The 12402-nt window shown below is 35.5% G+C and overlaps 1 protein-coding gene across 1 annotated transcript; it reads right to left on the bottom strand.

Annotated features, from left to right (window-relative positions):
- Window positions 1-537: 537 nt before the first annotated feature.
- On the bottom strand, window positions 538-7370 carry LOC103823593 (spondin-2). The gene is made up of 6 exons (XM_009098697.4): window positions 6862-7370; window positions 5833-6058; window positions 5249-5472; window positions 4790-4981; window positions 3625-3799; window positions 538-1579 (listed from the first exon to the last, which is right to left on the bottom strand). The coding sequence occupies exons 2-6, from the start codon at window positions 6053-6055 to the stop codon at window positions 1401-1403; spliced, it is 993 nt and encodes a 330-aa protein (XP_009096945.1). The 5' UTR covers window positions 6056-6058; window positions 6862-7370; the 3' UTR covers window positions 538-1400.
- Between the last annotated feature and the right edge of the window lie 5032 nt (window positions 7371-12402).

Raw genomic sequence — 12402 nt, 5'->3', positions numbered from 1 at the left:
AAGAATGAGAGAAGAGCAGAAATTCCTACACTTTGTTCTGTCAATTGGGTATTTATCAGCATTTGCAAGACCAGTGAAGTTTAGTCTGATAAAGTTTCAAATTTATTTGTGTCTTTGCAAGATATCTCTCCTGGAAAAAAAAATACAGAAAATACAGAGAAATGTTTAAATGTTTCAGCTCTATGGACAATACAGTGTGCTCCTTTAAGAACAAGAGAAATCATCTTGTATTTGGCATATTCCAGAAGGAACCTATTCAAATCAACTCTCCGTTCAATACCTGTGCTGTATATTTGTAAAATTGCAGTGTGCTGTAAAAGTTTTGTGAGCTGACTTTAAACTTACTCTATTGAATAAGTATTATTCCAAAATTCTTTTCCTAGTTGGTAGCCACAGGTCTTCATAAGTCATATGTTGCATTTTATGTTATTTGAGCATTAAAACTTGCAGTCAGGAACAGTTTCTGACATGTGTTTTGTTAGAGTTGTGCATACCTTAATTTTAGGTAATATATACACAATTAGCAGCAAACACATATAAAGAAACATGGGCACATTTACTGCATATATAAGGTTAATTGTATAATTTATGTTATGGTCAACAGTGTTAACTTTGAGAATAAAGTTGTCTCATGAGGGACACACACCAACAATCAGTTTTTGAATCTCAGCTAATACTTTTAATTCAGCTTCGATGTTTTCTACTACTATCCACACCTCAGATTTTTTTCTAGCAATTTTGTTGGCCGAGTGTCCTCATGGCAGTTATTCTTCTCACTTTTGAGAAAGAGAAATAAAAAGACATTTTCATATATTCAAAAGTCTCAAGACAGGTTTACTTAGTTCCATTATTATCTTAACCACACTGCAAACATCTGGTCGCTCTGACTTTTGTAAGTAGTTTCTGAAGAAATGCACATTAAGCAAGGTTAGACAGATGACAAAAATGCCAATAAATTATAAAAACATAATTTAGTGGAAAAAAAACTATTTTCTAGGTATAAATAGGTGTAGATAAACAAATTACAATATTTAAGGAGGTTATTGGTTTAGTCTTTGTGATTGAAAGATTTTTACTGCGAAGTAAAAATGCGAAATACGATCTTTCCAAATGTCTTCTTTTCTGCCACTAGAGGGTACTCCAAGAACTTACAGTGTATTTGGAAGATTTATTTGGGGGTTTTTGTTCTTTAAATTATCCAGTACTGTTGTCCTACTAAATCTTAGGAATTTAACCCCCCAAAATCTTGATATTAAAAAAAACTTTCAAACCCACTCTAATGCAGCTTTTCAGCAAAATAGTGCAGCATATCCAAATGATAAAGAACATTGATTGACATGTGGTTTAGTTTTAAAGTTATCCTACTTTTAAATTATCTCAGTTATTATCTTTTCTTTATTTCAGACACAATTTTCTGGTTCACATCCTGTTTCTTCATCCAGGTTTGGACAAGGCATTCCATTATTGGCAGGCTGAAGAAGTACAAAACGAGTTCTGATCTTGGTGCCTGTTTCTCTGCAGACCCCTCTGCAGAGCCCCCAGGAAGACCATTGTGAAACCTCGCAGTCCAGGGGTGTTTCTGCAACACACACAGCAAAGAGGTGACTTTACATCGAGTTGTAATTAAGTCAGATACACAGTTGGAAAAGCATTAAGGAATGATCATCAAACAGCATTCCTTTCTGATACAAAATACATGTGATATCCATCAAATCAGTGTGTTGTCTCATAAATTAAAAAAAAAATCTGGTTTCAGCTCCTAAACTCATTGGTATTATTGTTATTGCAGTCTAGAGACTGTCTGAGGTATTAGATCAGTTCTGAAGCATCTTATATATTGAATGAAAATACAGAATTCCTTAAAAGAAAACTGTGCTTAAAATGATTGTATTCAAAAGATTGAATTTAAAAATGGTTGCTGTCAATTTTTATAATTAATTTTCCTTTTCATGACTAACTAAAACACTGAGAATGAAGCTTTTCTTTTTTCTGGTTTATTTAGGTATATTTATATTTCTTTGCAGGCAGCTATTGTTCCTAGAGTTGTTAATATCAATCTCCATTTTACTTTTGTTCCAATTTGCTTCAGAAATAAAGTCCCATTTTTTATCATTAAATCATCTTGCTATATTTTGGTGTGTACACTACTCTTCCCTTTGCCAATAAGGATATTCTGTCGCTTGAAGCTTTCTAATGCTGAAAGGATTTCAATATAGTTTTCATTCAGTGCAAGAAAATAAGTTAGAAACTCTTAAGTATTATCCATAATACATGCTTCTATCTAAAGTAAAAATCATAAAAAGTAGGTGAATGTTCCCTAGCAGGTTAAATTAAAATACTGCTTTCCACAGGAAGTGGCATCAGAGCTGCCTGTTACAGCATTTGTGGGTAAAAGAGGTGTGCACAAGCCCATCCTTTAATGCCACACTAAACATGTGTGGCATTAAAGGACAACTTCTGATGACAACTTCTGTTGTCATCATTCATTCATATGTTTCTAGAGGGAATAAGGGACACTGCTTGACCTCTGGTAATTAAGTCTGCCCTTTTGATTGAATAATTTTTTTAACTGGTTTAATATACTGGTTCATATACAAGAAAGTGGGATTTGTGATTAAAAATAGATTTTTAAATACTATACTTTAAATGCAATTTAAAAATTATATCATGAACAGTGCCAAATATTCATTCCTTTCAAATCCTATGGGAAGGATATATAAGTGTAAATGAGATGTGTAACACTCACTTTGAATCTGTATTGTTTGCTAATAAAAATACATTAAACAACTATAAATTGATAAGTACATTTATTAAAAAAAATAACACATTAACTGAGCATAGAATGAGCTATATCTTAGTGGTTGTAAGGTCACCAGCACAGTGCTAGAGGCATGCCATCTCTAGACATTCTGGAGAAGCTTCTGGAACATGGCAACACTTTTGGGAATACATTGGTCCCTTGGAGCAAATATTGTGTTAATAATGTATGCATTTTAATTCAGAGATTTGAAAATCACCCTTATGATTGACTTGAGTCAGTAGTTTGCATGTCTTCCTATCTATTCAAGATTATTAGCTAATGTTCTTGAGAAAATGAAAATGAGAGATAACTTTATTTTTGTTATCAATATTTATGTTTCTAATGAAAATATGTCCAAATCAATCGAATTATATAAATTTTATTGCGCATAACTGCCAAGCTCTGACCCAGAAAGAGACAACAATAATGGTTCTTGGCTTCATTGTCATGTAAAACCTTAAGGATGAATATTTACTTCAAAGTTGCAAAGAGTTTGGGAATGCTGATTCTGACTGAGTGTCATTTGTTTCTTATAAAATTCACTGAGCTGCACTGATACAAAGGCTTGGGTAGCTCTTACTCTGGATATAGCCCAGTCCTTTGAACCACAGCTGAAGTATGCAATCCCTTACTTATTCTCTCAGGAATTCTCTTTTATGTCGACTGTCTTGTTTTATTTCCCATTTGTGAGTCTGGAACTATTCCTGTGCAGATAGGAGAATATTCTGCCTGATCACCTGTTTTATCCACATCACCTGCCAGATTTCCACATACTTCTGAGTGAATGGAAATAACAGAATTGAGAATATCTACTGATCACTTACCTGAGACAGTGTCTATTATTTCATTACTTTTAGCTGGAAGATTAATAAAAGGTGCAGAAAGACCTGGCTGGCTTTTCTTTAATTTCACCATTGTTACTTGAGCAATTGGTGGCAAAATTTTGAGTTTGGGATAATAAAATGAGTTTGCTGGGTGACTTGGAGAGGAGCAAGTGATCTGTGAAATAAAAAGGGGAATATTAAAAAAACTCAGGAGGTAACTGTAAAATCATATTTGTAAATCATGCTAATACTTTTTGGCAAATAATTTGCATACAACCAGTTTCTATGAACACATAGTTCATATAACTATGTTGGTCAGCCCAGAATTTTTAATGCAGGATACTTGATGGGATACAGGACTGTGGTAGGAGGTCCTGCAAACACAGTAATGTATGAAAAAATTTGACAGAAGGAACTGGATGTTATTACAAGAAGAATATGTGAGTATTAAACAATAATATTAGGTATTCTATAGGAGCTGTCATATGGATATGAGAGGCCAAATGCTTCTCTCTTCCTTTCCTCATTACCCATTAGCACAGCATTTGATGCTACAAAAACTCACCTTTAAGAAAGGATTAAGTGAATACTTATAGTATTCAAACCATTTGAATCAAAATCCTTCATTTACCACCTCTCTTAAATGGCAAAAGCAAAGTATGGGGCATAGAGAGGATGAAATGAGCAAAAGGGATTAAAAGCAATGTCACCACAATGAAGTTCTCTGCTTTCCTTTAGGTCCTTTCCTCAAATGTAGCAGTTTCAGGTTTCAGCAGTGCTTTCAAGTGAAAACTCCTCCTCACAGCAGTATTCACTACTAAGACTTTTCCTGGTTAGATTCACATTTGGTGATGTCAGGACTTTTGTATTTTCATTTTCCTGGCACTTTAATGATTGTTAAATATCATCTACGAAAAATTGTCAGCTTTTCCAGAAAATGTAGAAACAAATTCTCATGAATCATTTACATTTACTTAATAAATTTCAAAGATACAGAAGATAAACAAAAGCAGTAGGTTTATCAGCTGTGTAATAAATTCATATATAGAGAGCATCAGCACTCTCAAATACTAAAATCAGTTTCAAAATTTTAGACTAGTTATGTTTTAAAGGGAAGACTCAAAACATAGCAGAATGAAGTGCTAAACTATGTCCATCCACCTACCTCTGTAACTGTGTCCTGTGGAATAGTGGCAAAGTTTGGGGAGGAAAATGTGAATCCACTGTCAGTTCCAGCATCATATGGAAATAGATCTACTGATACTTCATCCATCCAGTGGTCTCCTTCACAGAGATTTAGGCTGTCAATGCCCACAAACCAGTCAGGGCTTGGAACAATTCGTACAACGAATGAAACCTAATGAAACAAATGATCCATCAGGATTGCATCACTTGCTTTGGAATGCTTCGGTTCTGCTTATAGGAATTTTCACTTAAAGGTCTTGAAATAATGTCATTTTGCTCTTCTATTTTATAGAAGCTGTACAGTGCTCCCTGCAATGTGACATGCTTTTTAGTAATTCTTTTTCGTTATGTTGTTTCTACGAGTGAGAACTCAAATATTTAATTTTGGTTGCTGGTAACATAAAATAAACTTTTGAAATGAGTATGTACATTTACTTACTAAGGGGTGTCTTGGATGTGCTTCTAATTCAGTTGAGGTTTGTCCTGTACCACTGGAAATTGCAGGAGCAGAGAAGATTCCGTGTACACTCTGAATTTTCTCTCCAGCTTCTTCTATTTCTTTCATTAATGCCCATGCTTCACCCTTTTCAGCAAAATCACGTACACCATTGCTGGCATATTCATTTTTTTTCCACATGCTGTAGTCAGAACTATGAGTAACACCTATTTGAGTGAATACATGGCATGACATAAAAGTCTGATTTAGAATGTCCCTATTTCTTCATTTTCTCTGTTTTATTTCTGAGGTTAAAAAAAATGTGTATAAAATTGAGTGAACACTAAAACATTTGGCTTATCTCTGCTTCTTTCAGCTGCAGCCAATTGAAAACAGAAGTCAATTGAAAACAGTTGGAGATTTTTGAGGACATTGTGCATACTTCAATATCTGCATTTCATTCTTAATAACTTTGGCTTTTTTTTTTTTCCCTTTTTCATTTCTTATCTTACATAACTATTAAGGAAAAAGAGACCACAGAGGTCAAGAGGCTTATCTGCTCTTGTTGCTGTGCATACATCACTTACCTAGCAAGGATGACCACTGTGCTGGGGGCCTGTAGAGTGGATACTGCTTAGGGAAAGCAGTCTGACTCCATTTCCCTGTGAAGATTATCCTGTACTTAGCAAGTTGCTCTGCTGTGCAAAGAGCATCCTCCCCCACAGGCAGGCTGCTGGCATAACCCAGTATTGTTACAACAACTGTCCAGATAACTTTACAGGACCAGTAGACAACCATCAGGTTTTCCATTCCCTTCCACAGAAAAAGAAAGAAAAAAAGTGTTAGCCATATTAGTCACTCTAAACTCAGAAATTATTAGCAGTTACCTAATAAAATGTAATGTGGCATAATTTATAGCCAAAGAGAAAGCAGATATCTGGAACACTAAAAATTGCTGTGCTTCTGAAAACATTATTATAATGCTTTCAGATTTGTTATTTCCATGGTATATACTACAAATCTGTAACTTTACCTGGGACAAGTGTTTCTAATAAAAATGAAAATAAAAATATCTTATCCTTGTCCATAGTACTACCTCAGAGAAAAATCTGTTTCTGATTTTCTTTTGAAATCTGATTAGAGTCACATCTTGATTTAATTAGAGTAGCAACTGTTTCTGTGGAAAACATTAGTGGTATATTTATTCTTCTAAAGATTAAATTGCAGGTTACTTTGCCAAAAGAAATGATTTATTTTAAATTTGTGTTCTACAAAGGCTGTTTTATAGCATAACATTTAAAGTCAAATAGATTTCATATTTATATAAATTACTTTCCCGTCATAATGTGAATTCAAAACATTGTAATTCCTTTAGATTGTTTAAACTCCATAGTTTTAAAAAATTAGTATTTTTTTTACAGTTACTGTCATAGGTGGTGCAAATTTTGTTTTTAAATTAACATTGTAATTGCATCAGACTGTTGAACTCCACCAATTGTTTAAAATAACAGCCTTAAAACTGATTTTTAAATGTCTTTGTCCTTTGAGAAAACTACACAATCTTAAGTAAATCACTAATAATACATTAGTTTGTAAAAATATCTATGAATACTCACTAAATATTCCTCTGGAGCACTGGTAGGGGGAGAGCACCTGCTTTTGCTGGCAGCTGAGTTGGTCTGCAAGAGAAGACAGTAGGAGTCTTGCTATTTATGCCTGAAGAGGGTCCCTTTGGTCCAACAATTATTGCAATCTTTAGACTTTCCAGGTTTGCAAAAATCGTGCCATCTTCTTGTTTGCAGTCCCTCTGGATGGACTAGCAGAGGTTTCCTGTCTGTCAGCTGGTTCAGATTCCTTATCAGAAGACTGAGATGCCGAAAAGACAAAATGCTTTTTAAAAATACCTTGGATTCTTAGTAACAGTTTGAGTTTTCTGGTGCCTTTGCAGTTCTTTGCTCTTATTAATGCCTCCAAGCTATACAAATGAACTGATTCCAACACTGAAATAGTTCTAGTGAATACTCTTTAAATGAGAAACATGTTTTCTTGTAAGTTTTATTGTCTGACAGATGCTCCTTCCAAACATTTACAGAGAGCTTGCTCACTCTCACACACCATATGTATGTGTTCAAATAAAAGGGGTGAGGCAGCTAAAAATGTCAAGAGGAAAAAAAGTTACATTTCATAATTGCACATACTCACACAGGCTGTCTCCTGCAAATATGAATTAATTTAAAGTAGTACAGTGTATATTTTTGTGTGTACAGTACTGTATGCTGGATGATGAAAGGGCTCTGTAACATTGTGGTTTCTTTGGAAAGAGTGGTTTTGGGAAGCTCAGAGATTTTTCTTAGCTGTCTTCAGAGTAAAAAAACCCATATAAAAATCTCATTATTACAGTTAAATCATACATCCTCTATAGTACAGTACATATACCTACATCACTAAAAACTTTTAAATTGTTTATGAAAAAAAAAAAAGCATTATAGAATGACCCAATTAAAAAATAATGTTTAATCTTTATTTTAAGGTATTTTCCCAACCACCTTTCCAGTAAGGGAAAACAAATGGCTTTGTGCCAAACCTGTAATGTTAACAAATGCTGTTGTGGCTAATCAGCAATTGAAAATTTTACAGTGAACCATGAAAATAATATTTCATAGAGTTTTCTTTAGAAATTGTGAGGAATGCCACTTAAGTACTTCCCCAGATCTCTAACATGATGGTGCAGCATAAGGGAAAAGACCCAAACAAACCCAGTTATTTTCCAGATGCAGCTCCCAGGGCATCACAGGTTAAGCACACACCACACAGCTCTAGTGACACACTCTTGTCCACCAAACAATGTGTCTGAGCTTTGTGGCACTTTAACTGGAAACTTCCCTCCCACCCCGTGGTAAATCCAAGCCAGGAGGTGAATAAACTGGGATGTCTGGATGGAATTTCTATCAATTATTCTGCTGACAACATGGAATCTATTGCAAGTTTCGACATAGATGGCTACAGCACCTATAGCCACAATTCTTCTGTATCTGGGTAGATGTGGGAATCCTGTAGCAGGTTAAGGCATCTAGGCATGCACAAGCCCTCTATTTCCAAGGTCTCTTCCTCCATCCTATGTTAATGGTATGTTTTCAATACTTGATTTCTCTTCCAGGAGCCTGACTCCACTAAGAAAAAGAGCAGAGAGCTTTCATGGATACTTTTATACAAGTTCTTTGAGTATTTGTTGAAGAATGATACTTGAATTACATCCAGCTCACTCCCTCCTACGCACAGAATTTCAGATCCACAGGTTTCTTAGAGATTTTAATTTAATGACATCCAGCCCATGCAGCCTGCTAGAACTACAAAAATTTCCCACAAATTTGAAAGTGTATTGCTAAGTGTACTGTTAAAACTACTCAAGGCTTGCTATTTATTATTAAATAGCCTTAAACTTCCGTAGGTTTTGTTGTCTGTCATCACAATTACTGAGCCAGTGAACTTCACATACTGAAACCTACTGTGGCACTGCCAGGACAACACAAAATGAGAACAAAGCAACTACCTCTGGGTCTGGCACAGAAATATTTAATTTATCAGAATAGCTTCTTCCTTCCAAAGATAAATTGCTGGCAAAAGGCACATCACTAGACTAGATTATTCTGGTTCCATGACTACGTGTTGTGAATGTACCCAGGAATGGGACAATACATGCAGGCTGCAGAATTTGGCACTGGACCTTTCCCTGTTTACAATGAGGGTTTTACTATGACAGATTTCTCATGATTAAGAGTTTCAGGACCTAGAGCCTAATTCTTATCCTTGTTGAATTCATAATGAAATCATTGGGAAAAATACTGTTAATTTATTTAATTATCTTGTCTCCCTAATCCCCTACCCCCTAAGGCTGAGCGAAGAGGGAAAAAAAAAAACCAAAAAAAACCCCATGCAGAGTAATGTCAGAAAATCCTAACTTGAAGACTCGCTGTCCTATTTTTTAGATAGAAACTGTGCTAAACATAATCAGTCTCTGACATTGTGAACGACATCAAAACACCAAATGTGTCTCATAGATGGGAAGGAAAACAAAGAACAGAAAAAAACCAAATTTCCACTCAATGGATTACTTTCATGGCTGAGAACCACAAATGAAAAGTTTCTGTGGGCCAGCAGTAGGAGAAAAAAATGCTGTGGGATCAGAACCTATGCTTGCATTCCTTATTCAGTTTTTATGTCCCTTTAGGAATATGCTGAGAACTCATAGAAAACTGGAAAAATAGTTTCCCTGCAGAAAAAAAATTGCCTGTATTATAAATGTATTTTTTCTTTTTCAACAAAATATCTTTTATTCTTCAAGTTTGTGTCTCCTCTGGTACACCTACTTTCCATCCACGTATGTACCTCTACAGACTTTGAATGCTGGAGGGATTAGTCATACAAAGCTTGTTTTATTTAAGCAGCAGTGCCAAAGTGTGCCTTGGGTTAAATTTTGCTTGCAGAAGTGTGCAACTTCTGCTGTTTCTTGTCAATATGACAACAGTTTTACAGTTTCCTGCAGTCTTTACCAAGATTCAGAGGACAAAAGCTGGAAAGTATAAAACAAAAATGGTGTCCAAATACTTCTGGTTTTTAAATGTCAGTCATAATGTTGTCTAAAATAGTCTGTATTTTTTCTAACCAATTATATTTAAAGAAATGAGAAACAAAAAAACCCCCTAAAAATACAGCAGTATCATCAATTTCATGTTGGCTCTGGAATCATTTACACTGCACTGAAACATTTAAATGAGCAAGTTCAGGCTATCACATAGGAATATAGCACATTAAAATCATGTAAATTCCATTTTGATTAGTCAGGGAATAATTTAGCCCTTTTTCTGGCAAGCAACCAGATTGCCATGATTAGTTATGACTTTTCTATTAAACTGTGAGATTAAGAGAAAGGAAAATTTACCAAAATGATTTATCTGAAGTTAGTTTGCCCAGATTTACTCAAAACAGAAGCTCCAAAAATTTTGTGTTTATATTCCTGGAGTATCAACACATTTCAGTTTTGCTAAAACAATTTCCATTCTGCTGATAAGGAATATCTGTGCAACTTTGATATTCACAAGCTTCTTAACATGCCTATGACGAGCTAGAATCTCTTTGTCTACCAAGAAAAACATAACATTGTATTACTTAAGGATTATTCAGCTATACTTTCTCTCCTGTGGTTACCATGGAGACACATATAATTATGGACACTCAGCAATGCCAAAGGTTTGCCTTCAGTCAAAACTCTCTGAGCTCTAAGTTGTAAAACCTCAGGAGCAGAGTAGCAAGCAGCAGAATGTTTTATGATGTAGAAGTTGTGGTGTTGGTTTGGGAGCTGTTAAAAAGAAAGCATTTACATAGGAGCTGTAAATGCAAAGGTTTAAGAGAACTGAAAACTGGCTATGGAGAACAGGGCAAAACTACAACAGCATACTTAAAATAATAAAAATTAATTCTCATTTTGTGAAAAATATGGATTGCCTCTTCCAGCAAATCCAATCCTATTATCTTTCAATTCATTTTTAAAGTGAAATGAGCTTGTGAAAATTAGCCATTAACATTTGCACTTCTTGTTTCCTGTTGAATTTCCACTGGAAACCTTACAAAGCTACTTTTCAAGGTTTTGACTTCTAAGACCAATTTGATGCTTTCTTTGACTTGTAGAAAAGTCAGTCCTTTATCTCTGTGGCAATATTGTAGAAGGCCACCAAATTACATTTCTAAAGTTGCCACAATCCACGCCACTCTTTGCTTATATTATGTTTTGCTTCATAGTCAGTTTTGTTGATTTATCTTGTATTTTTTTCAAAGATCTTAAATCTGCTGAATGATAGCTGTGGAGTTATTAGAGTTACATCTTTAATTCATATGAATAATGGGGTACTGAATAAAATGGATTGATCTTTTCTGGGAACTCATCCATACATCACAGTTTGCACATAGCTCTAGTTCAGTAAAAGATCCTTTAATTGCCACAGCACAGTATCTTTTTCCCATCCCAAGACTTGTGAGGAGTCATTGCAGAATGAGGATTGCACTGGAATGAGGAGTTGTATCCACTGTCAGAGTGGCACCACATTTTTGGGACCAAGGTGTAATTATTTACCTTCTGCCATGGAAATTCCATAGGAAAATCAGTAAAACCTTCTGCTTACATGGATAATTCTGTCATCATTCCTTAGCTTGGTTATGAATAGGATCTAATCACACTAAGAAAAACTAGGAATTTCCAGTTTAATGGCAGCTGATATATAATAGGTTATGTCATTCAAGGCCATTAGAATGTCTTATAGCAGAGACTGCGAGTATTTGTGGTGTTGCATTCAGCATTCATTAGACTCATCTAGAGTGTTTTATCCAGTTTTCTGCATAAAACCTCTTTTTCTGGGCCTCACCTAACCTCAAAACAAGACAAATACTGATAAACTCGAGTCAGCTCACAGGAAGTTTTGTTCAGTCTGGAGAAGAGAAGGTGATTAAGGCAACCTGGTAGTAGCCTCCCAGTGCCTCTAAGGAGGTCATCAAGATCACAGAACCACAGAATCACTGGGTTGGAATAGACTTTCAAGATCATTGAGTCCAACCCATGCTCTAACACCTCAGCTAAACCATTTAGTGACTGCCACATCCAATCTTTTTTCAAAAAAAAAACAGGGATAGTGACTCCAACATCTCACTGGGTAGACAATTCCAGTACTTTATCACTCTTTCAGTAAGAACTTTTTCCTAACATCTAACCTAAATTTCCCTTGGCACAGCCTAAGACTGTGTCCTCTTGTCCTGTCAGTTGCTGCCTGGATGCTTTACCATGGTGGACATTGAGAGGCTAAAGGACAATGGGCATTAATTGAGGCAAGAGAGGTTCAAACTGGATGTAAGGAAAAGTGTTTTCACCATTGTAGCATCAAGGGGTCAAGTGGTGGAGCAGATGGTCCAAGGATGCAGGACAGTCTCCCTCCTTGGGGGCTTTAAGGTGAGACAGGACAAAGCCATGAGCAGCCTGGCTCAAAGCTGACCCTGCTTTCAGGAGGAGATTGGATGAGACACCTCCTCAGGTCCCTTATAACCTGAACTATCCCATGATCTTACATTATGAAGAAAATTTGTTTCTGATATTACCTCAATGCTTCAGTAAA

The sequence above is a fragment of the Serinus canaria genome, chromosome 4 (genome assembly GCF_022539315.1).
Source record: "Serinus canaria isolate serCan28SL12 chromosome 4, serCan2020, whole genome shotgun sequence".
NCBI lineage: Eukaryota > Metazoa > Chordata > Aves > Passeriformes > Fringillidae > Serinus > Serinus canaria.
This window is presented reverse-complemented; position numbering and strand designations above follow the sequence as displayed.

Excerpts from the sequence above, each read along its gene's own strand:
- LOC103823593 (XM_009098697.4), bottom strand. The coding sequence starts at position 6,055 with ATGGAAAACCTGATGGTTGTCTACTGGTCCTGTAAAGTTATCTGGACA. Across the intron at positions 5,473-5,832 it reads ACAGTGGTCATCCTTGCTAG|GTGTTACTCATAGTTCTGAC; the intron begins GTAAGTGATGTA and ends TCACTCAAATAG. Across the intron at positions 3,800-4,789 it reads CACAGGACACAGTTACAGAG|ATCACTTGCTCCTCTCCAAG; the intron begins GTAGGTGGATGG and ends TTTATTTCACAG.